The 27549-nt window shown below is 41.3% G+C and overlaps 2 protein-coding genes across 6 annotated transcripts in view; one reads left to right on the forward strand and one right to left on the reverse strand.

Annotated features, from left to right (window-relative positions):
* The window catches only part of gripap1 (GRIP1 associated protein 1), a 34999-nt gene extending 33420 nt beyond the window's left edge, over positions 1-1579 (reverse strand). Inside the window, exon 1 of one of the 3 annotated variants that reach the window (XM_018670799.2) lies at positions 1386-1579. In XM_018670799.2, the coding sequence (XP_018526315.1) occupies positions 1386-1433 (48 nt within the window). In that variant the 5' untranslated portion in view covers positions 1434-1579. The remainder of the gene's footprint in view (positions 1-1385) is intronic. The other 2 variants (XM_018670800.2, XM_018670801.2) reach the window with 2 other exon arrangements.
* Positions 1580-2063: 484 nt separating this feature from the next.
* On the forward strand, positions 2064-23490 carry ptpn18 (protein tyrosine phosphatase non-receptor type 18). Of its 3 annotated transcripts, none has more exons than XM_018670805.2 (16): positions 2064-3072; positions 9943-10051; positions 10214-10290; positions 10693-10788; positions 10957-10995; positions 11413-11481; positions 11679-11741; positions 12860-13002; positions 13378-13444; positions 14123-14197; positions 14868-14960; positions 17200-17264; positions 20379-20495; positions 20939-21144; positions 21469-21558; positions 22343-23490. In XM_018670805.2, exons 1-16 carry the CDS (start codon positions 3001-3003, stop codon positions 22414-22416), a joined length of 1455 nt encoding a protein of 484 aa, XP_018526321.1. In that variant the 5' UTR covers positions 2064-3000; the 3' UTR covers positions 22417-23490. The 3 variants fall into 3 exon arrangements, with proteins under 3 accessions (XP_018526321.1, XP_018526320.1, XP_018526319.1); XM_018670804.2 differs by having other exon boundaries at positions 11682-11741; positions 14120-14197; XM_018670803.2 differs by having other exon boundaries at positions 2419-3072; positions 14120-14197.
* Positions 23491-27549: the final 4059 nt, after the last annotated feature.

Below are 27549 nucleotides of genomic sequence, written 5' to 3' on the forward strand. Positions count from 1 at the left end.
GAGCAGCAGTGTAACAACTCTCCACATCCACTGTTCATACTTCAGGGGTTTTTGTTGTTGTTGCTGTTTGTTTGTTGTTTTGTTTTTGTGGGGAGGAACATAAGGTCACATGAATCATGACTGTATCACAGTATCAAGATCATCGCACCCTGAATATTCAAGTACAAGATGCCTATTTTCATCCTGTCTCTGTCACTGCTTAGAATGAGTCCCATCATGATAACAACAACAACAACAACACAATAATTACACTACATTATCTGAGTCTCTGTGACATTAGAGATCATAAACAACCAAAGCAGCCCCAGGTAAAATAAACCTGAGGAGCCGAAGTCACGATACCAGACGAACACACAAACACAGTTTAATAACAAACAAGATAAATGTGAGGCTGCAGCTCGAGCATCACACAGAGGTGTTTCCTTCCTACAGTAAAAACTAGAAACACCCGCAGCCTCCAGAACAAAAACAGCCGAATCAGCAGCTCTGAAACACAAACTCAACAGTCTCACCTTCGAGGGGGGAGGGGGCGGGCTGCAGGTGTGAAACCCTGTGTATGTAAACAGCAGCAGTGTCTGCAGTGAGCATGCTAACAGGTGTCACTGAACTAACTCCCTCCTCTGTCTCATGTTAACACCCTCAGACAGACTCACAGAGGCTTTTATTAGCGCGGCTGATGCTGTAACTTTACCTTCACACACAGACACACAATAGACGACAACAAACAAACAAACACACACACACACACACACACACACACACACCACCGAGGCTGCAGATAAACACAGTCCGCTGGGTGTGTTAGCCTAGCCCGCCTCAGACCCCGTGACTCTCATCAGGGCTAATGTCCCGTGGCTGCTAACATGCCAGCTAACAGACAGACAAGTGTAGTGTGGGGACAAGTGTAGTTAGTGTGTGTGTGTGTGTGTGTGTGTGTGTGTGTGTGTGTGTGTGTGTGTGTGTGTGTGTATGTGTGTGTGTGTATGTGTGTGTGTGTATGTGTGTATGTGTGTGGTTTCTGTTGCCCCTTCCAGGGGAGGAGAAGGCTAAGCTAACTCTAAGCTAGCTCTGACTAACTGCTGTGGACGCGGAGCTAGCATACCGCAGTGGACTGTTTATAAAGCTAATTCTTATTTCATTTATTTGTAATAAGAATAAAAACACCCCTCAGACTCACTGACACCTCCCTGACATTATTAAATTAACACCATCAGCCCCCTCACCCCCACCAAACCCCGAGCTAACGCCGGACACCGTTAACTACTCACACCCTTTAACGGCTAACGGTTAGCATCAACGCCCGTGACAGGTGTTCCTCGCGGCACTGACAGCTACCTGCGCGCGAGCCCACCGACCTGAAACATCAGCCGTCGTGTTTTTCTCACCTGCATCCGATGGAACTCCTCCTCTGACAGAGCCTGCGACATGGCCATGTTTACCTGGGCTGCTTGCTAGCTAGCTAGCAGGCTAAGCTAGCGGAGGAGACGGCGCAAGCTAACAGAGAGGAGAGCAGCCGCACAGAGGAGGACACGGGACAGGAGGTCTCACTCTGACGCCGTTTCCGAGAACCGAGAGCGAACCACAGCTGGAGAGGAAGGTAAACCCTCAGGGTCTGCTGCCCCTCGGTTTAATGGATGAGAAGTAAAAGTACCATAATCTGATAATACTCGATTACAATCAAAAGTACTGTACTCACAAACCCTTCACTTAATGCTGTAATTTATATTGTGTAGCTAGTTTTCCAGTTACTGTAAAAACAAAGCTCTGCCTCATATTTTCTAACTTCCTCACATGTTGTGCCTCTAACATCCTAATGTGAAAAGTAACTAGTAACTAAAAAGTAAAAGTTACATTACTTTTCTCTGAAATATCATGGGTGAGAAGTATAAAGTGAAAATAAAGAATGAAATACTCCAGTAAAGTACCTCAAACCTGTACTCAGGGACAGTACTTGAGTAAGTGTATTTAGTTACCCTCTGACAGGACAAGCAGTATAGATAATGGATGGAGTCTGCTGAACCTGGCAGTGTTTCTCTTCTTCCAGGTAACATCCTGTTTTCATAGCTTGTTTGTGTAAACAGACCCTGAGGAACCTGATGACGCTGTGAGGTTGAATCTGATGAGAAGCAGAAGGAGCTGAGTTAAACAGCTGTGGTTATCTGGACATGCAGTTCAGCTCTGTCAGGCCTTCATGCAGCCGTCTGATACCTCCGTCTCCAGGGTTTATCACCCAGGACGTCCATGAGGCGACGCCAGCCGTCATGTTTCTACCTCAGGACACAAACAGGTCAATCAGACCTGTTGTTTCTGGACAAACCCTGGTGTCCTGAGACAAGACGAGTCTTTCAGAGGGACACTTCATGTCCTTACGCCTCTAACATTTAAAGATAGAATATCAGTTTGCAAGTTTAAATATTTTAAATCAACTCTTAAGCTCCTGCTTTGACCAATTCTATTAATGCATCTACTCTGTCTGTGCACTGGCTGCAGACGGTCGCAGGTGGAAGTGGTTCTCTGATTAAACTGACCACAGCTCAGCTCATTCGCATGTTGTCTCAGGAAGGAAATCTCTCTCTGACATGCATTTACACATGAAAATTTAGCGAAGTAATGAGGTTGCCATCTTGAACATTTTCTTATGTCATTCTAAGTTTCCTCACACTTCTTCCTCCTTTATGCAGAGAAAGAAAGAAAGAAAAAGAGAGGGAGAGACGGGAGCACAGTTATCTACTGTTAAATTATTAACTAACAGGAGTTACATATAGAGACAGAACTGAAACAAAGACTGACAGAGGTAAAGAGAGAACTAAGAGAGCGAGAGAGAAGTCAAGAGAGGTAGAGAGAAAACACAGAGAGAGAGAGAGAGGGGTAGGTTGATTTCATTTTCAGTACTGTCCGATCAGACTGCAGCCTCAGCTCTGACAGAGAGACTCAGTCAGTCAGAGGTCGGCTCAGGTGTTGGATGTCGTCTGATGTTTGCTGGATGTAATTCGATGCGACATGGAGCCGCTGGCCTCGCTGCTGTCCACCCTGAAGACCCTGGATCCTGGAGTTCTGGATCAGGAGTACAGCGTGAGTGTCTCTCAACCAGTTTTAGAGCTTTACACCATCACTGAGAGCAAAGTGGAAATGTTTTCACACCTTCAACAGCCAAGTTTTAATTTAGCATTAGGAGATAGAGGAGAGTTTGGCTTGTGGTTAAAGACAGTTAGTTCTCTTTAGAATCAGGACTCATCATGTTGACAGAGTCACGTTGATATTTGACTTAGAAATATTCAACCAAGCAAATAAATGAAAACAGATCTGTTTGTGTAGATTTCACATGAGAGGACCTAGAAGTAAGTGTATAGAGGTTGAGTAACCCAGAGGTCAGGTTTGAGGGTTGAGGTTGGCGCTGATGTAAAGATACTGGTACATTTCTCTGTCGCACACTTACTCAGCACACAGACTTCTGTTAATTACTTTTCATCTCTGTGTATCTGTGTGTGTTTTTCTGGATCATTAACTCAGCTGGGGTTTCCTCTGTCCGTCTTTTCCTCTACGTTGTTGTTGTAGTTGAGAGAAAGTCTCTTCACTTTCCTGGAAAAACCTTGCAGGGGTTTGTGTGGTTTTGACCCATGAGTTTAAAATTTACACGAGCTGCAGCTTTAATCTGATAAACTGAGCAGCATCAGGCTGATTTGTATAAAACATGCAAAGTTAAACACACTGTCAGGTCTGGGTACTTTTTATTAGACACCACATGACTCTTAACTTTTTCCTTCCCTGTTCTGTCGTTTTATACAAGCTAAATAAAAGAAATCAGACCCCAGATCAGTCAAACTACCTGAGGCCGTTCAGTTCACTTTAAAGGACAGATGCCAAACTCTTCATCAGGTCTTATAGATGCTACAAGGTTTTTAACAGTGTTGGTCTGACAGTTTTATCTGTTGTAAATACCTCTGTCTGCTGGTTGTGTTCATCTAAAGGTTGTTTATTTTTCCTTCTAAAACTGCAGCATTGGTTTTGTTTACACCTTTAATTTCTCCTCACTTTTTGCGATCAGTGGGACCTGATTAGTATAAAATCTAATCCATTATTTCAGTGTCCTAACATGGCTGTACAAAAACAACATTGCAAACAGTACAACCCATCTAAAACCCTTCTGATTGTTGAACGTTCTGTAACTGAACATTTTCCTTCCTCCAGACTCCAAACTGTGAACGTCCATTCAGTCTGTATGAACAGTGGTTAAACATGTCCTGGAAACGTATTGCTATTTAACCAACTGTAAATGGTTGGTTTCTTCCTAAGATTTCTCAACTTATGTTTCCTTACTTTTACATTTTGCGTGAACAATTTGTACGATGTCTTCAAATGAGCACTTCCTAGTTAAAGAGGATGTAAAATGACAAAGAAAGAAATGCCCTGCAAAGTGGTCTGAAAGACTCATTTTGTTCAGGGTTGAGCCAAAAAAAAGATCTCTCACTCTTCACTTAATCTTGTACAAAATGCAGTTGCTCAGGTTTTAATACATCCCAAAAGACAGCATCATGTCGCTCCTGTTTTAACCTCTCCACTGGTCACCAGTCAGTTTTAGAATTGATTTAAAACATGGTTAGTTTCAAAGGACTTCACAGTTTCAGGACTTCACTCTCTGCCTGAAGATCTGAGACTTTCAGAACCAATAACATCTTTTAAATCACCTCTTAAAACTTATCTTTTCAGGAGTTTTCTGTAAAAGTGTAACCGGAAGATGATGCTAGAATCGACAGCAGAATATAAAACGAATTTAATTCTCAACCTCAGAGTCACTTTCTGTCTGTGGGGCTGAATCAAAGTGTTTCCACAGCCAGAGGCAGCAGTTCAGATCATAAACAGACCTCTGACTGCCTGTAACTGGCACTTTGATATGGCGACCCGCTGCAGCAAGTGATGAGGTGAAGCTCTGAACTTCACAGAGTTCAGGGGATGAAATGGCATGATGTTAGAGCGCACAGTTCACAGAGTTCACGAGTAAAAGGTGTTACTGCTGTAGCACAGAAAGCTGAGGGAAAGCAGCTGCATCAGCTTGAATCTTAGACAGTGTGAACATGTCCAACTCAGCTTCACACATCAAATCAGACTTAAGTTACAGTTTGCTGCAGCTCACGCCCACTTACATACAAACTTCAGGCTGAGTAATTCTTCCCCTGGTTCCTTCACTGATAACAAAGGTCAGCTGCTGTGTTTAAACCCTTCTCCATGTTAGAAGTAGTTTAATCATCGTTAGTTTAGCTTGCACTTCGGGGTGAAATTACACCTTTATTGTTTTTCTTTTTAAACTTAATCAAACACTTTACAACAGCAGCAACACTAACAACAACAAACAACATCTGGGGGCTTCAAAACAGACATACACTACGATGATGACACAATAGAGTGGGGCAGGAACAAGTCCTAAAATCAGGAAGTAACTTAGCACGTTAGCATGTTAGCACTTCCTGTTCTCTCGTCCCAAAGTTTAAATGAGTTAAAAGGAAAATAAAAACAGATTTTTTTAAGGTGATCAATCTGTCATCAAACAACATCACATCATCAGCGTAAAAATGAACCAGGATTCTCTGTGTTATATGTGACAAATATCATTATTAACAAGACGATTTGTGTCAGATATGATGAAACTTCACCTGAATATGTTTCATAATGATTTAAAAACTGGGTAGGAGGAGAAAATGTACAAGAAATAAAATGAATCAGACTCAGTGTAGCACCGACAATAGCATCTGCATACCGGCTTTGTTCTTATTCAATCGTTTCACATTTATCTATATTTATGTGTAACTGCGACGCTCAGTCTCAGCCCAGAATTAGTGCTTCACCAGCGTCCTCTTTAACCAAATAACCCAGCAGGACTAAAAAAGGTGCAGCAGAGTATCATAACCAGCAGCTGCTCTGCTCATACTTATATAACAAGACGCTGTGGTTGAACAGACATAAGAAACTGGTTGGTCACAGAGGAAACTTCATTCACAGTTAATATTATAAAGAGTTTGGTCTAAACTTTCTTTATATGAAAAGTTTACTGACATAACTTCTATTATGATTTGATGTTATATAAATAAAACTGACACAACACTAATAAAGATCACCACATCACACACACTGTGTCCAGTGGAGCTGTATCTGCAAAAAGTCAACTGGTTGAAAATAATCCAGCAAGTGGACCATGAGTTAAGAGTTTTTGTCAATCTACAATTTCTAAAATTAGGAGTCGATATTCATGCTTGCAGAAACATATTTCTGTTCTTATTTCCAATGATATGAGGACCTGCAGATCACTTTGGTTAGTGTACAATCAGGAAATGTTATTTAGAACATTATAAAACAAGTCTTAGTTTAGCGAAGTAATGTCAGGTTTAACCGATGTTGAACGACCCGACTACTGACCAATCGGATCACTGGAAAACTAGCCCAAACTGGCCCAGGCTCTTCCCTGAAAGGTTACTGGTACGAGTCAACAGCCACAAACATTTATTTTACCAGTGTCCCAGGCTGTTGGGGGTGTATGAGGTGTGGATGGGTTTGAGTTGTTCATCCATGGTCCTAAATATTCAGCCAGGAAAAAAGGTACTTACACAGTGATCAACTTTATTTCAGCTACTGCCAAATTAGCATTTACTCATTTCACATGAAAGCGTTCATGACTGGATCAGGAAAACCTGGGTTGACTTAACAAATTGATAACCACCTTCGTACAACTGTTTAGTGAGACTGTGGCTGTTAGGTTTAACAAAGCCAGATGCTGAAATTATGTTTAACAGAATTGTCCTGAACCTGACCCTGAATCAGATCTGTGATCAGATTTCTGAATTTCAGATCAGCTCTAGAGGTTAGCGGGGCGTCGCCCAGCTGAATCCTCAGACAAATATAATCATTTTGACGTCTGACGTGGTGACTGTCTGATTACTGATTTATAGTGAGATACTCAGTGACAGGCCTCTGAAATTAAACCTGACAAACTCTCTGCCTCACAGTTTGTTTTAAATCATATGTTCATCATGTGTTGACCCAGTTCGTCCTCTGTGAGCTCGTACACTTTGTCCCACATTACTTAATTATCATTTCCTGTTTCCTACAAACTGTCACGTTTCAGACGATGCAACAAACTGAGGAACTTTCTATTTTCTAATTTGAATAACACAACAGGTTCTTTGTGTTAGAGAGACATATGAGTGGTTATGATGGCTGTAATAAATAAAAGAATTGAGTTTGGTTTAAAGCAGACACACACAGGCGCTGTGTTTTCAGTGTGTGTGTGTGTGTGTGTGTTTTAAGGTGAGTCCACAGGTTGGCTGTTTGTTCCTGTGTGGCAGCAGAGGTTTAACATGAGTCAATAATCCTACTTCCTCATTCTCTCTGTAGACGCTCTCCCAGGTTGGTTCATTATTAACCCACCACAGCAGCTTCCTTGTTGTCGTTGTTCCTGAAATGACTCATCCAGTGAAAGTATGGAGCCTGAAAAACAGACCTGAGATCTGCCTCAGAATCGTCTCAGGTTCAACAATCAGGAGGGTTTTAGATGGGTTCTACTGTTTGTAATGTTGTTTTTGTACAGCCATGTTAGTAAAAGTCTGGTGACATTCCAGATTTTTCTTCTTCTTGTGTTTAGACTCAAACCAACACTGACTGATTTATCTTCCTCCTCTGAGCCACAGAGCTCTGTTGTTTAGAATTCACAGTAATTACTCATTAATCCGCCGCTGAAAATAGCTCCCCAAAAAGCCCTTTATATGTTTCCTCCTGTTTATTTGAATTCAGCCTGATTGTGACATGATGTTTTTGTGGTCAACAAATTTCCAGCATCAGGCCTGAGTATGAACGTCAGGAAGTGGCTTTGTAGCATGCAGTGTCGGGTGAAGTTACTTTTAAAAATAACTTGGTACATTACAAAATTACTGGTATTAAAAAGTAACTCATTGCATTAGAGTACTTTTGCGTTGCCACCACAGTGACAGCTCTAGCTGATCTAAAAACAAGCTGCCGTTGATGTTTTGGAGTTGTAGCACCGGCATCATTGTTGTGGTGCTGTTAGCTTAGCTTGCATGCGCTAGCTAACTCTACTTCACATTTGAAATTCATTTGAGTACTCTGAGTGATCAGAATACTCTGACACCTTCATTTTTAGTGCCCCAAAGAAAGGTCTAACATGCCAAAATTGTTTGTATATTCCTGCCCGGTGTGACGTCTGCTATAATTGTTCTTTCATGTTGACCAACAGGAGGACGGAGCGTTCTCGTAGGGTTATATCACCCCTTGTTGGTTTGACAGCTCAACAGTTTACACACAAGGACGTTATCTTGGATTGGTCGGGGTCAAACTTGAAGAGAAAGCAATTGTGTAGTCTGATCCCGAATAGCAAACACACAGGTGATTTAATTGATCTTGCACCTGGCAATCAGCTGTCATGACTGGAATGCTCAAAAACAAGAAAAACAAACCAGACAGGCGATGATAGAAAGAGTCAACAGATAGAACCGTGGTCAAACAGGGATCAGAAGGAGGAATCAGACAGGTAAACAAAGGTTTAGATAACAGGGAGGTTTATGTACAGAGGGGATGTTCAGCTAAATGGGAATAGGTGTGTGCAGTGGGCGGAGCAGCCAGGAGGCTGGGGGGCGTGGCCAGGTCTGAAATGATATGAGAGCAGGTGAGAGTGAAAACAGGAAAGGAGGAGGAAACTGGTTCAAGACAAACAGTGATTGTTCAAAAACATGTGCACTGGGGACTGGAGACTTGACTGAGACTTGAGGTTTAGTAACTCGACTGGCTGTTATATTTACATTTACATGTGTGTATTTCATCAAACAGTCATATATTAAATGTCAGTTTCGTTGCAGTTGACGCCGAAAGGTGACGTGTCGGACTGTCCCTGAATGCACCAACAGGTGGACTTCCTTTGACAAACAGTAAATAAATGGAGACATAAACAGAGAAAACAACTTGTCTTTGCTCGGGGGCACTCAGGCTCTCTGTGGTGCTTCAACCAGCCTCTGCTAGTGAGTGACTAGAACAGGAAGCAAGTCTGAGTCTGAGCTGTCGAGTGATCAGACGCTGTGGTTTTCACAGTGAGTGACTGAACTGTGACAAAATGAGGATGTGAATTTTAACATTTCTGAGGCTCCTGAACGTCACAGCCCCCTCCCTCTTACTGGCACAGAGACCTGGTTTCTGCTCAGACTGGTTCAGGTCTGACTGAGGTCTTTGAACGCATCAGGTCCTAATCCTCATGGTCTCATCTTGTCTCTTCTCCCGTGCTTCTGCCTGTGAGTGTTTGCAGCTTCACTTCCTGACGCTCTTCACTCAAACACCCCCACACTGGTAAATACTACCTTCCTGTCCAGGTAGTGGTTGCCCTGTGTGGTGAATCATATGTGGGTAAAACAGGAGGGAAGTGAAAACACATGTTGGTGTCAGAGATGTATATGGACAGACAGGGTGGAGGCTATTTTCAGAGCACGGGCTGGCATCACGAATTAAAAGGGAAATGAAGAATAAATACTTTGAATCAGTTTAAATAAGAAATCAGGATGAAATAAACATCATTCACCTGGATGTTACTAACACGTACCACCCACCACTGTTGTAGACCAAACACCCCTCACCCCCCATGGCAACAGCACTCCCCGATGGCAGGGGTCTTGCCCAGCAGGACAAACCCACTACGCCAGAAACATCTGGAGGAACACGACAAAGAACCCAAGGCGTTGACCTGACCTGACCTCCAAACTGGTGTAGTGGGTTTGTCTTCTGGGTGAGGCCCCTGTCATTGGGGAGTGCTGTTGCCATAGGGGAGTGTGTCTGTTGGTCGTGTATCATTAGATTTTTTTTACTTCAGAGCAGCTGATGGGTGCTGACTGTCAGGTTTTTAACCATGTTGCATTCACTGACCTCTTTGTGTATGTGTATGTGTGTGTGTAACAGGTGGTGCGTTCACAGACCCTGTCATTGAAGAGAGATCTGGCTTTGACCACGGAAGCCGGAGCTCTGAAGGAAAACATCAAGAAGAACAGATACAAAGACATCCTGCCGTGTAGGAGCACGCCTCCTCCTCTGTGTCCTTGTCTCCTTCACTTCCATCCTTCCATCCTTCCATCCTTCTCTTTGAAACTCTTGAAGCTACAAACATTGAAAAACAATTCAAATATGAAGTGATGAACAGCAGGACTGATTTCATGTGTGTGTCTGTGTGTAGATGATCAGTCTCGGGTGGTGTTGTCTCTGCTGACGTCTGACTCCGACTCTGACTACATCAACGCCAGCTTCATCAAGGTAACAAACCCAGGTCTTATTTTCCCATGTTGTTGGGTGTAAATGTTTGTTTGAGTAAGAAGAGTAAGATCCAGAAACATCTCTATATATCATTACCAGACTCCATAGAGAAAAACAGGGATTTTACCAGGAGCTGCTGGAATACCACTGCCTCCATCTGTTAGTGTGTGTGTTACTGTGTGGTACTTTTACTTCAGTAAAGTATCTGATTACTTCTTCCACCACTGAAAGTCACACAGTAACACAGACACACTAACAGATGGAGGCAGTGGTATTCCAGCAGCTCCTGGTTAAATCCCTGTTTTTCTCTATGGAGTCTGGTGCTGATATATAGAGATGTTTCTGGTTAATAAAAAGGTCTGTGCTGTTGTTGTGTCTGTAATGTGGGTGTTTGTCCTGCAGGGGGCGTCAGCAGACAACAGGTACATCGCCTCTCAGGGTCCCCTCAGCTCCACCCTGACTGACTTCTGGAGGATGATCTGGCAGCACGACGTCAAGGTCAAACACCAGGAATTAGTCTGTGTCACATGTTCACAGAAAACAACACAGTGACTGGAATTATTGTGGAATTAAATTAGTGAGACTGAAATCTAATCAGTGATGATGAGGTCACTGGTTTCCTCTCAGAGGGCTCTGACTAATGTCTGACCTGTGTTTGTGTTTCAGGTGATAGTCATGGCCTGCAGAGAGATAGAGATGGGAAAGGTAAAACAACAAAACAAGACACAACAGAACATCTCTTCATTTCTGTTTCTGTTCATTTTACCAGGAAAAGAAAAAATGTTGATCAAATATCAAACAAACAAACAAACAAACAATAACAATGAAAAAATAAAAAATTATATTCCTGATTTTTTTTTTTTTTTTGGATAATTCTGATATCAGTGGCTCTTATTTTTGAGGAGAATATCACAAATAAGAAAACTGTGACTTATAGAAATGATAATTCCTATTAAGTATTTCATCTTTATTTAACTTGAAATTCTTTTCCTGTCGTTTTTCTCAGAAACGATTCAAACAGAACAAACTTTTTTCGTACTGCAGATATAATGTTTTCCTCCCAGCTGAATGTGTCTGTATCGTCTTTCTGAATGTGTGTTGTTGATATTTTGTCCTCTGCAGAAGAAGTGTGAGTGTTACTGGGCTCTAGTTCATCAGTCTGCTGCGTTCGGCCCGTTCACTGTTCACAACGTAAGAAAACACTGCTCTTTATTATATGAAATAGTAATAATGATTTAAAGTAAAGATTCAGGGAAAATCTGATTTTTTTAATTTCACATTTTTTAAATTAAATACAAATTTCCCCACTGTGGGACTAATACAGGATTATCTCATCTTATCGTAAAGTGAAAACAGTTTGTTTTAAAGATGTTGTTCTGTTTTTCCAGCAGGGGGAGACTTGTCCTAATGAAGACATGGTTGTCAGAAATCTGACTGTCACATACCAACAGGTAAGAACCTCACCTGAGATCAGATCAGATCAGATTAGTACCAGACAATAACACAAACACCTAATGAAGGCAGATGAAAAGCAGTGCTTTTCTTGGTAAAATTCCTGTTTTTGTCAGTGGAGTCTGGTGCTGATGTGTAGAGATGTCTGTGGTTAAACAAAGAGGATCTTGTCATTATGAAACAACTGAAGCCAAAATTAGTTTTGAACTGATGAAGCTTTAACAGATGAAGTCTGACTCTCATGTTGTGTCTTTGTGGTTGAACTGGAGTGAAGCTCCTCAGTGCTGATCCTGAGTTTATTTACACATTTAGAATAAAACCAAATATCAGACGACACACTGTTTACTGCAGAGCGGTGAGTTCAACTGCCCAATAAAAACCTCCTGACAAACTCATTTCATTTAAAGTTTTTCCATCGTCTGTGACTCTACAGCGACGTCAGGACGTAAACCACAGGAGCCTGCACCGACCTGACCGCTCACAAAGCTTTGACTGTTCTCAGTCTTGATCCTAAAACAGAGACTGAAATCAAACCATGTCAAATAGTTTAAAGTTTAAAGAGGAAATAAATGTAAATGTAATAAATGTAGTGAAGCAGCAAGTAAAATATTTGACTCTGAAATGAAGTGGACAAACATCAAACTGCAGGAAATGGAAAATAATCCAAAAAAGTCCAAGAACTCCTGAACTGTAACTGTAAAAGTAAAGTAGTGGAGTAAATGTACTTAGTTACATTCCACCACTGAGAGTCCAGTGAGTGAAGAACAAAGCACAGTTAAACATAGATGTGTAATATCTAATGTAATCCACAGTAAAGTATCTGATTACTTCTTCCACCTCTGAATTTAGAGCTGAAACAGTTAGCTGATGGATGCTTGTTCATTCATTTATTCATTTAATTCACTGGTTCCAGCTCCACACGAGAACATTTATGATTTTATGTTGTATTTCTTTAAAGACGTCTCCTCACTCGGTGGAAGTTTTCATTATTTCCTTCAGGTTTCCCAACATGTCCCAACATGAGTGTTTCTGTGGTGACTGTAGAGAACCCAGAGTACTAAAAGAAGAACCCCCCCCCCCCCCCCCCACTCCCCTCATCCCCCCCCCCCTCCTCCAGGACACCCGTTCACTGACTCAGTATCAGTTCCTGTCGTGGCCGGATCACGACGTTCCCTACGAGGCTGCAGGAGTCCTGGACCTGCTGGAGAGAGCCAGGAGCAGCCAGGGAACACACACCTCTCCTCTGCTGATACACTGCAGGTACACACACACACACACACACACACACACACACACAGACACACACACACACTCCACCCGCCTCTAAACGGCTGCTAATTCCACATCATTACTGAGGCTTGTTTTTGCCAGCAGTACAGATCGCAGGTCAGATGGTCATTAACATGCAACAGGCCATATCACACATATGGCAGCTTATCTCACACACACACACACACACACACATACTCACACACACAGACACACACACACACACCCACAGCCAGAAAGCAGGAGGCTGTGAATATGCAGCAGGTAACACCTGCTAACGATGGCACAGTTAACATGCACACTGCATCTGTTCCTGTGTGTGTGTGTGTGTGTGTGTGTGTGTGTGTGTGTGTGTGTGTGTTACAGTGCGGGCTGTGGGAGGACAGGAGTCATCTGTGCTCTGGACTACATCCATGACCTGATGGTTACCAAGGTAACAGACGATAACACAGAGTACTCCACTACTTTTACTTTACACTGTAAAAAGTTACGGCAGCGACCCCCGGCCGATCAATTTTCATCTTGGAACAAAGAAACAGAAAACAAAGAACTTGTTTTTATTTGATTTTAATGTAAACATGTGGAAAATAAGAATTATAAGTTGAATTATTTGATTTTGCTCTGGAAGCACAGGTTTGCTTCTTTCTACAGACCATGAGGTGGAGAGGTGATGGTGAAAGAAGGCGACTAAATAAGCCAAATATTTTAGGTATTGAAGCTGAAGTTGTCCACACGTCTCCAAACACTCCTCTCTGAAACTCCTGGTCTGGAGTCAGAGTTTCATGGCTCAGTGGTGTCACCACGAGTTGTGATGCGTTTCTCGTCTGAATAAATCGTCAGTTTCTTCTTCTTTGGTTTCAGGCTGGTAAAACAGGTGAGGACCAAACCAAAAACACTTTGGAGCATGTCAATAATCTTTTATCATCTACAAACGTTTAAAAAAGAAATCTGACACGAGTCCTTCTTTGTTCCAAAACGAAAACTAGAAAACGGTTCTGGTACCGGAGGACGGACACACACACACACACACACACACACACACACACACACACACACACACACACCGGTTAATCAATTATTTTTTATTGACAGTTGTTTTCATTTACAGCAGATCACAACAGACTTCAGCATCATGAAGATCGTCCTGGAGCTGAGGAGACAGAGACCCTCGGCAGTCCAGACTAAAGTAGGTGGATTCACAGCATCGAGACCCTGAGAGATTAAATCCTGTCTGACGGCAAAAACAACACAAACATACACACACTGAAGTTACAAACGCCTCTGATACAAACATGAACAGATTAATGACAGAGCTCAGTTTAGATACACAAACTGACCACAGAGAGACACAAAGAGACACAGAGCGACTGCAAAGACACACAAAACAACCACAAAGATACAGAACAACCACAGAGAGACAAAGAAATGACCATAACAAAATACAAACAACCACAAAAAGACATAAAACAACCACAGAGAGACATTACAACCACAAACACATGTGACCTGTTCACATCCATCAGAGGAATTGTAACTAAGGTGTGTGTGTGGTCAACAAGGCTACACACCGTATATGTGTGTGTGTTTGTGTAACCTCTGTAACCTTGGTGCACTCAGTCAGATAAAATATCAGCACAAGTTTTGACATTCATCACTAAGTTCAAAGATCAGCTCAGTTTGAAGCCAGAGGAGTTTGTAATTTGAGAACTTAACACTGACCTAATATTGAGACATAATGCACTTCCTCTCCCCGACAGTCTGATAAACCTGCACACACAACAAAACAGATTTCTGCCAAAAAATCCCAGTGTGTGAAAATAAAGACGTGAATCATCTGTTTCTTTTCCTCTCTGCAGGATCAGTATCAGTTCATCTTCACGTCCGTCGCCTGTATGTTCGAACAGGCCCTGCAGCCGACGAGGCCACAGCTCTACTGCAACCTGTCCGAGGTAAAAACACAAAGACACACCACACACACTGGAGGAGCTACGTTCACAGGTGTAAACAAAACATGTAAGCTGGAATCAGTGGTGGAGGAAGTCGACAGAGAGCAGCAGCAGAAAGAGGAAGTGTTTGGTAAAGCCAACTTCCTGTATGTAAATTCACTGCTGCAGAAAGTTTGACAGCAGATTGTTCAGAGAGACGAGTGTGAACATTAATGTTTAACCGGAGGAAATTGAAGTCGAACTAATGGACGACACACGCTGACAGGTAGGTCCGACTTTACCGCTGATTTCTAAACAGAAAACCATCAGATGAACAAGAAGTTTTCCTTTTTATATTCTGCTCAAAAAAACAAAACCATTTGATCACGTTACTCAAAAAGGGAAAGACTGACCTTTAGTAACATCGCTTCAATTTTATTTATTTATATAGCACCATATCACAACAAAAGTCATCTCAAGGCACTTTTCATATAGAGCAGGTGTAGACCATGCTCACATATAATATAATGTGGTTTTAATCATTATACGTGTCACTGTTTTGTAGAGACTTGAACCTTGCGTCATTAAATTCTGATTCATGAAAGGTTGATAATGTTGGGGTCATCATTTCCACCTGCAGACAAGTTATAGAACCCAATAATAACTTCATTCAAACTTAAACTCGTCCAAATATCGAGAGTAAAACTCTGTAAATGTGACGTGTTTGATGGTGAGATGATATTTTGAAGACGTTTCCGTTTGTCTTGTTTAAATGTAATGTTCTAATGATAATGAGGCTATAATGATAAACATTAATAATCAGTTTAGAAATGGGTTTGAGTCCATATCTTCTGCCGATGTTTTCTGGTTGTCAGTCGATTGAAGAGGACGACCAGCGATGAATTTAAGAGATAAAAACTCAAGCAAATTGTTGTGATATTAAACATTAGTTACAGCTCATGAACCTTTTTATTCATTTTGTTATTTACTTTCTAAACCAGTGTTACAAACCAATAAGGAAGCAGTAAACAATAGAAAGTTTCTCCTCTTCGTCTACATGTTAAAACACTGACTGGAACGTGTCGTCGTCATTTATCGTCTCTGAGTAGAGTTGTGTGTTTGACACAAGGAACCACACAAACGTGACCACAGCTCGTTAGAGAGGCAGTTAGCTCCTCTGTTAATGGGTTTCCTCAACAGGTGACAAAGTTAAACAGTTAGTGAGTGAGCCCAGAGAGGAAGCATCCAGCACCCTCCTCTAAGGCCGTTAAACTTTGTGATCTGTGCTGTCTGAAAACATCCAGAGCTTCGTCAAATCATGTGCCGTTGTTTTGTCCAATGCAACAGTAACTCTCAGGGTCACTGGTCCGACACAAAATACACCATCATCATGTTAGAAATAAAGGTTTCACCAAGATCAATGTCAGACTTTAAAGGTTTGTTCCATTCGGAGGTCGAAGTCACCGAGTCGACGGCGTTCCAGTTGAGAAGTTGGAAAAGCACGGACACTCGCAGGAAAGTCTTTGTTGTTGTTGCTTTGACGGAGTATCAAAACAAATCTGCTCCACCTGGACAACACCTCAGCTGTTAACGTCAACGTTTTAACACAAACACTTTAGAATGTTCTTAAAAAGTTCTTCCGTTAAACCATGAAGGTGAACTGATTCAGTCGTATCTCAGATTAGCTGTTGTTGCAACAGTTGCTAACAACACTCTACAAACAGCGTAGCAACATGTCCACAGATAAACCTGAACAGTTCTCTGTGTCTGACTGACTTCATGTGAAACTAATGAGACTGAGCTGCTATAAACAGGAACATTAGCAGAGAGTTCACTGCTGCTGATGAGGAGCAGCCATCTTGGAAACTCTGACTTCAGAGTACAACTGGAACCCATGATTTAACTAATTTAAATAATTAACCTTTAAATTATGAATAATATGGATGACAACCAGCTGTGTGCATTTATTTCACATGAGCATTTCCCAACAGGTTATTACGACTGTTCCTGATAATAATTCATTAATTGATCATTAAATACTTCCTGGATAAGCAGCATTAAATGGGCGCATAAATATTTCTCTCTGGTTCACATATAAACCGAAACGACATCAGATGTCTGGAGCCTTCAAAAGACTTTTTAACATATTTGACACTTTTTTTTCTTTTAGAGGAAACTGGTAACAAAAAATGCAAATTAAGACTTTTCAGAAGCTGAAGATAAAAACTGAAGTAAACTGTTCTGCTTTCTGTTTGTTCACCAGCTGAAGACGAAACCAGAGAAACCGGAGAGAAAAACCTCATTAACATCTCCTCACCCCTCCAAGAGGTACATCTGTCTATCTGTCTATCTATCTATCTGTCTATCTATCTATCTATCTATCTACCTGTCTATCTATCTATCTATCTATCTATCTATCTATCTATCTGTCTGTCTATCTATCTATTTGTCTATCTATCTATCTATCTATCTATCTATCTATCTGTCTATCTATCTGTCTATCTATCTATCTATCTGTCTATCTATCTATCTGTCTATCTATCTATCTGTCTATCTGTCTGTCTGTCTGTCGGTCGGTCGGACAGGATGTCTCACCCCAGGGTGTTAAACTAGCACTTTCTCACCCTCCTCTCCTCCATTCCTCCATCCCTCTATTCCCATATGTTACCATGTTACCATTGGAAACGAGCAGAGCGAGGGAGGAGGAGGAGGAGATGGTTTAGAGAGAAATAAGACAAAAGTGGAGGAAAGAAGATGGTAAAACAGGAGAAAAGAGGAAATACAGAATAATAATAATACAGAATATGTAGGAAGAAGAAGAGGTCGAGAAAAGAGGAGAATATTTAGAAGGTGAGAAAAGGAGGGGGTGACAAAAAGAATGGTGTGAATGAGAAAGGAAGGGTGAGAGAGGAGGAGGGGGTGAGACATTAAGAGGAAGGAAGAAAAACATGACAAAGAAGAGAAAATAAGAGAGAGGAGGCAGAAGAGAGGAGGAGAGGAAACAAGAGGAGAGGAGAGGAGGAAGAGAGGAGGAGGAGAGGAAAGAAGAGGAGAGGAGGAGGAGAGGAAAGAAGAGGAGAGGAGGAAGAGAGGAGGAGGAGAGGAAAGAAGAGGAGAGGAGGAAGAGAGGAAACAAAATAGGAAGATGAAAGAGGAAGAGATTGAAGAGATTAAAAACAAATCAGGTGTCAACCACACCTGTTACTGGTCGGCTGCACTGGGACCAGTCGGCCTATCTGGTTACACCACACTGGTTACAGACAGTGTTACCATGACGACCTCAGTGAAACAGCCATAACAGGAAGTGGAGAGCTGAGTGACTTCCTGCTGAGATGTAAATAAGCAACAGCAGCATGTGTGACCTTTCACCACTGAACTCAAAAACTCTGCAGTGCATCATGGTACTGATGATGTACAGGCTGATGCTAACTTTAGGGTTGGTCTACAGAAATACATCATCACTGCAGGACGCTTTAGCCGAGAATATTGAACAGAAATATTGCTCAAAGGCAAGGCAGGTTTATTTCTATCACACAGTTAACAAGTAAAGTGCTTCACTAGAAGCAAAGAATATATGAGGCATCAAGACAAAATGTAAAAGCCACATAAGACAAAACTGTTTAGATAAAAATTTAAATGAGTTAAACGGAAAATAAAAACAGAACTTTTTAAGGTGATCAATCTGTCATCAAACAACATCACATCGTCAGCGTAAAAATTGTTGTCGGGGACGTTAACATGAAAACCCATCTACTCACCAATCCACCTTTACAGCCTCGTTGTGTTTCTACTCACGCTCTTTCAAACTCTCACTAACTTTCTAAGAAGAAAGGCTTTTGTAGAAGAGCTCAGAGCTAAATGAAATGACCAGTTGGAAGCTTAGTGGTGGAGACGTTGACGTCATGTGACCGTGGTGTAGTTGGTTTATAGCCTAACATTAGCTTCTTACTTCAAACATCAGAACAGTGGTGTTCATCTGTGAAGATGATCTGATCAACTAAACCTGAAGGATCAGAAACTTTAGCTGCTCACTGTTTATTTTCTGGAACCAGGCTGATGCTAACTTCAGGTTGGACTACAGAAACACATCATCACTGTGGGACTGTATTTTACATTAAAAGTCCACTTCCTTTTACACTGAGGGGCGTCACATTCATCTCATTTGGAATCATCTTTGTTGCATTAGCAAAACGGAGATAATTTTGAATGTTTGACCTTTTAATAGCGATGACTCTTTCGTTGCCACCGCTGCTAACGTTAGCATTGGTACTTTGCTATCGTTCTTAGACAGTCTTAGACAGACTTTATTGATCCCTTTGGGATGACTCCCTTGGGGGAAATTACGTATTACGTTCAGTGCTCTCTGAAACAAATCTTAATCTCCTTCCATCACGATCACAGCCGGGTCTTTTTGGATCAACTCAAGTCTTAAACAGATGTGGGACCTGTAGCAGTAGAACTGGTCCTGACAAAGACCTGTGACAGTAGGAAATGTGGATCTGAACCTGCACAGGTCCTGGGTCGAGGATCAGTTTCTTTGGTTTGGATGGACGCATTAATAATCTCTCATCTATTTAGGGTTAGGGTTAGGGTTCTGATCTCTGAGCTCAGTCTCCACCTGTGGTGACTCCAGCTTTATAGAACAGTTTTCTGATTCTGTTCAGACTCTCACAGCTGCTTGTTCAGGTTCAAGGTCAGAAGGTGGTCTGGTATAATACAGAAAAAGTTTACAGTGACTTCAGGTACATCCTGTTTATCTATACTGAACGTAAACCACTATCTTTCCCTGAACCTTAACCATCTAGTTTTAGTCAGAACCACAGACTCTACTCCTATTAATAAATGTGTATCATTCGCCTTTGAACATAATTTATCTTTAGTCGTACAGAAATGTAATTTCTAAGAGACAGAGTTCCTCTGTCTAATGTCTGGCAGCCGATGGTTCAGTTAAAACATGAGATATGAAACAAAGCTTTTTTCATTTCCTGGTTTTATTCTGTTGTATTCTATTTTCTGCTGGAAACTAACTATATGCAGCTAAGAAACTTCCCCCGCTGTCTTCACACAAGGCCCACCAGTTTTTTTTTTTTTTAACAGGGTATTTTATAAAATTCATAGTGAACCTGAAAGTCTATTTTTGTGTTTAATGATGACTGATGGCATTAACGCTTTGCATGTTCACTTTCTCCAAGAATTAACATTTAAGAGTAAGGATGTAGTTAGCCTAGCTTAGCATAAAGCCTTAAAGCATCAGTAAGCAGCTGGCCTGGGCAGAGTTCGCCCCCTATGCAAACAGTAATGTAGAGAGTAACAGTTAGTCGTTTTGAGTTAAATGGTGGAACTGGTGATAGCACCAGTTTAACAAATGAGAATCTTATGGAGGAATGAGTTAGCTCTGGTTAGCAGCTAACGTTTATCTCTCTCTCTCTTGTCCGTGTACAGATCATCAAAGCAGATTGAGATGAATGACACGTATGCTGTGGTCAACAAGTCCAAACTTTCCCAGCAACCTCCAACAAAGTCTGCCTATTCTGCTGTAGCCCTGCCCAGATCCAGCAGGTAAAGAAACACCTTAAGTCCCTCTTTAAATGTACAAAACGAATTAGACTTAAATGTTATTTTGATCATTTTCAATCAGCTTGTCAGGATTTCAGGGCTGAACATACGTTATGTCAGATCTTAAAAATAGATCCTGTTAACCTCAGTCAGCCTCAGCCCTTAGATTAAACATTCTTAGAGATAACAAAACCTAAAATATTGAACTTAACCTTTTAGATAATTATGACTTTTTAAATAAAAGATATCAACATTTTGATGTAAAAGTTATAGTTTCAAACACCACTGAAACGTTTTAGGGTTTCCCATAATTTTGACTTTCCTTAAGTATACATCAATTTTTTTTTTTATCTCCAGCTTTGCATCAGTACTCTCCTTATAGAAAATTAAACCATGCTTTTTACGTCCAGTCTCCTGATGTTAACCCTGTTTCTTCCCGCTCCCAGGACGCTGCCGACCTCCCATCACTATGACAACGACCCCGCAGGAGCATCGGCCGCTCCTGTCTACAGCTCGGTCAGACCGCGAGCTAAACCACACAGCCTGACACTCTCCACCACGCCCATCTACGACATCGCAACGTCAGCCAGTCAAAGGCCAGCAGAGGGACCATTGATGCCACACAACAATGGAGAATATCACCTGGTGCCAGGTAATAAATAGAGGACAGGGAGGGTGACAGATGATGGATGAAGAGAAGGACAGACCATAGGTGTAGATTTTCATACGGACAGTAGGAACATTTTTTTTACTGATCTTACAAGAGGTTATGATTTTTAACACCAGTGAAATCTACACAGAGCTGTCAGGTTTGTGTGTTTTCTGGAGGAAGTGAGTCATTGTGTTGAAAATGTGGTGAATGGACATTAGTTCATCTTCATAGGTCAAACATTTCAAACATTACAGAATCAAAACATCCTCCCATTCATGTAGGAGTCAAGACACTTTTCATATATTTGACTTTTGTCTCTTTCAGCTGATCAGCTTTCAACAACAGACGATGATTATGAAGATTTTTCCACTTCAGTCACAGATGTGTCCAACGTCTGTTCACATGGAAACATCGGTCAGTACACCTGTACGGGCTTTCTTACCTTTAAAGGAACAGTCTACCATTTTAGAAAGTCCTCTTGTGCAGAAATAGAAACGTAATCTGACCCTTTGACCCTGTAATCAGACTTTGATTGATTGATTTAATTGGATGTTTCTTGTCCAAATGCACTCTAGGAGTTGTAGCTAACTTTTCCCTTGAAAGTTTTATTTACACAAACTTGTATTTTTGGCTTTCTATCCGAGAACAAGATATTTTTAACACAGTTGTTAATTATTTGGAGTGAGGTTGAGGAACATTAGCAGTTCACTGTTGTTCACTGCTGTTGATGTGAGGAGCAGCCATCTTGGATTCTGATGTCTGATGGTGGGGTTGTTCTGACTTCAGGGGGTGTTCAGGTTCAAACTTCTGACTCAGAATTCAGAAATTCTGACTTCTGAGTACATAAGGAAGACACCATTATTCCACCTGGGACATTTGACTGAAACCTAAGGAACAGTGAAAACCTGAAGTCCTGCCTGGACTGGAGAGAACTAGCAAACTTTAACTTTTATCTTGTATTGGCCTTTTATTTCTTTTAAAACAAACACACACATTCAGCATCCAGAAAATACTCTCATCTAAACCAAGCTGACTACTTTTAACGGAGCTAGCTAACAGCTAACCCAGGCTAACCACATCCAACTCGGTACCTAAATTTCTGAGAGGGAACAAGAGACTTTGTTCCTTCACCTCTGTGTTGAACTGTGTGTATTGTTGTTGGATTATGTATTTTAATGCATCTGTCTTTATTTTTCAGGGTTTAACAGTCGTATCCAGAAGCCCAGAGGACCCAGAGATCCTCCTGCTGAGTGGAGCCGACTAGAGAGATGAACCACTCAAACTGGACGTTGCTGGTTCACAGTACAGACCATCAGGCCATGTCCACACTAATACGTTTTGATTTTAAAACGCAGCACTGTTGCTATGGTTACGCCTGGCGTTCACACTACTGCAGAGTTTTCAAGCCCCCTAAAACTTTTGGAGACTTTTGTAAACAAAACACTCCTGGATGGAAATCGTTTCTGTTTTAAAATTAAAACAGGTTAGTGTTAGGGGAAAATTTCAGGTTAACTGGAGAATTTTGGAAATATTAAAAATTGGAAACTTTCCATGGGAAGTAACTGGATTATATCAGAATTAATGGAAATTAACTGGAAATTTGGGTTAGTTTATACAAACTGTATCAAATACAAACATAACAATAAACATTTAGTTAGATTTACTTAGATTTTTTGTGAACTTGATTAGATTCTTTCTTGAATGAATGAAAGAATTTTTATTCAACTTAAACTGTCAATGAAATGGTGTTAGCTAGCTAACATTTAGCATCTCTGATTTAGCAGCTAGCTACTGTAAACACATGTAGATGTATTTTGTTGCACAGATCAAATATATTAATACTGGGTAGAAATACTGAACTGACTTTACATGAAATCTAGTTGTTTTAACCAAGATTAGGCTGCGAGGTGGGTTTTCTTTTTCAGCTACATTTGAGTTCCCTGTTATAGGTTAACCTGTGATTTAGTTAATTTACATTTTATTCCTGTTAATTCCCAAACTTGCAGAGTTTTGCAGCCCTACTTAGTGTGGACGTAGCCTGAGTCTGGACCGAGTGATTCGACTCTCGATGCATTAAAGTCAACGGACACAGTGGGAACTTTTAACTGAAACCAAAGTGACCTGGACTGTGAGACTCACCCTGTGCTGTGATTCGATGTGACTTGTTGCTTTTGTTTCCTGCTGGTTGAACTGACCGTCACTGTGATCTGATTCCTGCCTCCGCAGCAGGGCTTCATGCTGTCTTTGTATTTTATGAAAGGATTTTTAAAGTTTGGTTTTCAGTGTATGTGTGTGTGTTTTTAAAAACTCCCTGAGAAGAATATTTAACAGCAGCTCGGAAACAGACTGGGACTTGGTTTGTTATTTTATTTTAAGATGAAGTGCATGTTATTTAAAAACACAAAATCCTCATGATTCAGTCCAGGTGGTTCAGTCCAGGTGGAGTCACATGGTCTTGGTGTCGACCACCAGGGGGCAGCAGAGCAACATGAAAACACAGAGACAGTGAGTGTGTTACAGTGAGTTACAGCTTCATCTCAGAGGAGAGACTTGGGAGTTTGTGGCTGGATAACTGGGACACACACACACACACACACACACACACACACACACACACACACACTGTCCAGTCATGCCAAAGGTTTAATTGAAAACACCTTCTTTCTCCCTGAGCGAGTGTGTGTGTGTGTGTGTGTGTGTGTGTGTGTGTGCACGTGTGACATCATCAGATCTGAATCAGATTACGAAAGATAGCTGTGATTCAGCACACACACACACACACACACACATGTCCGTCACTCTGATTTTCAAAAAACCACTAACTGCTGTTCACTCACTGCCAGCTGAGTGTGTGTGTGCTGCACAAAAATGCACACACACACACACACACACACACAGGTCATGGGTGTTGGCTCGGTCAATGGAGAGGAGACCACAGGCATCCAGAGAGGAGGAGGAGGAGAAGGAGGAGGAGGAGGAGGAGGATGGAGAGCGAGTGATGAAACAGAGCGATAGAGGAAATTAAAGGACAGGTTCGTGTTTTTTCAGGGGTCTGATTGTGAGTCGTGTTCTGGCCTCCTGAGCTCTGAGGTTCAGATCAGGATCGTACGAGCTTCAGCTTCATGTTCTGATGATTCATTCTGCAGGTGGAGGCACCAACACGTAGAACAACATGAGCTTGCTAGCTTACATTTAGCATCTCAGATTTAGCAGCTAGCTGCTGTATAAACAGATGTAGATGTGTTTTTTTCTGGTTAAACCTTAATAGCACATTTCAAATATATTAATATAGAGTAGAAATTAAACTGAATTTACATTAAATCTGGTTGTTTTAACAAACAATATGCTGCCACATGTTTTTTTTTTCAACTACTTTTTTCCTGCTAAAGGCTAACCTGTCAAATCAAGAGAACTTGGTAAATTTAATAATTAGGAAAAAAGTAACTTTCCTCACACAGCACTTTTCAAAGATCAGCTACAAAGTGCTTTACAAGACAAAATGCAAATAAAAAACAAAACAGTTTAAGAGGAGGGAAAATATGAACCAAGAGAATGACCATGTGTATTAAAAAGGTTTTAAAGAAGTGACTTAAAAGCTTTAAGAGCAAAAAATCAGACTGCAAACCCTGAGTAGCACACTCATAAAAAGAGTTATATTGAGATGTAAAGTGGTATTAAATAAAGTAATAATTAATGTAATAACCAATTAAAACCACATTTGAACATCACCTCAAGCTACATTCGGATTTTAACTGACAAGAACTTTCAGTGCACAACAAAACCCAGTGTTAGTTTGAACTGGTTTAAGAGTGACCTAACAGCTCCTGACAATCTGGTTTAAGACAAGACAAGATAATCCTTTATTAGTCCCACAGCAGGGACAGCAAAGGTAGAAACGTTTAAGTTAATACTGAGCTCATTAGTTTTAAAGTTGACTTTTATAAAATTGCTTTAATTTTTTCTCTGTGAGTCAAAGTCATTAACACTCGTCACAGGAGCAGTTACTCTCATCATCAGTCGGTCTGAGTTTTTTTTTTCTTTAATAACTAATTGATTGTTCAGTGAATAAAATGTCAGGAAATGTTGGAAAATGCTCATAATTACTCCCTGAAGGATTTGCTGTCAGAGAAAATATTCACATCAGAGATTTTTTGGGCATTTTTGCTTTAAAGAATAACTTTAACACGTCATCAATTATCTAAATGAGTTTTATTTTATTAGTCCGACCTGCTGCAGTCTCTGCTCTGGACGTCTTCTCTCAGTCTTATTAGAGATCTCGAGAAACCTTTGTGAGATCTCAGGAAACTTTCACAAGATCTGGAGAAACTTTCTTAGGATCTCGTAAAAGTACATCTTCAGATTTTCTTTTTTTCCCCTCCTTATCTCCCCCCTTTCATGTTTTCAGTTCTTGTCTTATTCTGCACACTCCCTGTTTTATTTTGGTAATTATTCCTGGCATGTCATTTGTAGTTTTACTTCCTGTCCGTGTGTTTTCTGTCTCACCTGTGTCCCATTAGTTCATTAGTCCTCCTCCGTCCCCGGTGTTTTCCCCTCCTGTTTAAATAAATTATTTTGTTTGTATTTGTACGTCATAATTAGTCCTATATTTGTTTTTTTCTTACAGTTTTTATTTATTTATGCAGGCTAGCCGTTTCCAGCTGTTTCCAGTCTTTACGCTAAGCTAAGCTAAGCTAAGCTAAGCTAACCAGTGGCTGTAGCTTCATTTTAACTCTGCAGACATGAGAGTGAACTGCTCCTTTCCAGACACGAACCTAAACTGAAATCATTTGTTGTGCAGAAAAGAGTGAAGGAAAAAAAGAGAAAGGGGGGGTGGATGAGTGAGGAGGTGATGAGAGGATGAGAGAGGTAGAAAAGTGTAAATGTTAAGAGAGAGTGATGGAGGAGAGAGAGAGAGAGATGGAGTGTGTGAGAGAGTGGAGAGAATGGAGAGAATGGAGAAGAGTGACGAAAATGGAGAGAGTGATAGAAAGAGAGAGAGAGTGATGTAAGAGGATGAGAAGCTGAGGGAGATGGAAAAAGGAGAGAGGGAGGAGGAGTGATAAAAAGAGAGAGAGATGTGAACGGGCTGATGGAGTGATGAAAAAAGATAGATAGTGATTTAAGAGGGAGAGAGTGATGAAACAGGGATAAACGGAGAGAGAGAGAGCGCGGGCCTGCCATGGAGCCTTGTTGCTAGGCAACTGAGCAGCTCCTCTTTGAAGTTTTTCCTCATTGTTTTTTTTTCTTTTCTTTTTTTTTTTTGAACAATGAGGCCAGAGCGAGGCTCAGCGGTAACCACGGCAACCACCTCAGCACCACGCCTGGCGGCCGTCCCGTCCCTGCCCCCCCCCCCACCCCCTCAAAGAGAGAGAGAGGGAGCGGTGGTTTCTGCCAAAGTGCCCACGAGCAGCAGTTTTTCACCCTGAGTTCAGCCTCTCAGGCGACTGTCAGCTTTAACATCTGCAGGATTTTAAAGCCACAGTAGATGAGTTTTTCAGCCTGTAGGGGGCAGAGCTGCTGACGTGTTTTCACCTCATGAAGAGTCTAACAAACAGCTGTTTATCTCAGCATTAATGTGGAGTGGTGTTTGAGTGCAGCTGATGAATCTAAGTCCAGTTCTCCCTGCGTCTTAGCTCTGTGTTTGGTCTCCACCACCTCCGCCAGTCCAGCCCTAAAGTTAGCATCACTCATTAGCAACAGACGCGTAAAAGCTTCAAACATCAGGAGTGGGGGATTTACTGACCCATTTTATGTTGGAGAATCAAACCTGAAAATGTCTTGAGCTTGTGTTAAAACCACAGACCTTATTTCAGACATTTAACCAGAAACACACTGACAACAGGAAGAGCTAACATGCTAACATGCTAACTGACTTCCTGGTTTTAGGATCAGTGCTGCAGCTCTGTGTGTCTGAGTGAACAAGAGATTCATTGAAGAAAAAAATGAGAGAAAGTGAAGTAGAAATCGGACAAATGCGATCAGTCTGTCGTGGTGTTCAGCTGCGTTTTCTGCTTTAAGTGTGTTTGGGTTCTGGATAATAAAACACACTCATACACACACACACACACACACACACACACACACTAACAGATGTTGGATATCAGACAAACCTCAGAGAAGTAAAAATAAATAAAGACAGAGACACCGAAAATTTGTTCTGCTCTGCGGCTTCGACCTCGTAAACTTCACTCGGGATTTAATCGACAGCTGCACACACACACACACACACACACACATACATGCACACAGGGTCCAGATGTGTTTTGTAATAGTAGCAGGGATGTAAAGAAGGAAGCATCCAGTAGGTCCTACAACCACAGAGACACACAAACACAGGCCTATTGTCATTAACACACACACACACACAGATACACACACACAGATACACACACACAGATACACACA

Source organism: Lates calcarifer, linkage group LG6, assembly GCF_001640805.2.
Source record: "Lates calcarifer isolate ASB-BC8 linkage group LG6, TLL_Latcal_v3, whole genome shotgun sequence".
NCBI lineage: Eukaryota > Metazoa > Chordata > Actinopteri > Centropomidae > Lates > Lates calcarifer.

What these genes read in the sequence shown, in the direction of transcription:
- ptpn18 (XM_018670803.2), top strand. Translation starts at nt 3,001, where the DNA reads ATGGAGCCGCTGGCCTCGCTGCTGTCCACCCTGAAGACCCTGGATCCT. An exon ending in TGACTGTCACATACCAACAG is followed by an intron (nt 11,742 to 12,859) that starts GTAAGAACCTCA and finishes CCCCTCCTCCAG; the next exon opens with GACACCCGTTCACTGACTCA. An exon ending in CCTCGGCAGTCCAGACTAAA is followed by an intron (nt 14,198 to 14,867) that starts GTAGGTGGATTC and finishes TCCTCTCTGCAG; the next exon opens with GATCAGTATCAGTTCATCTT.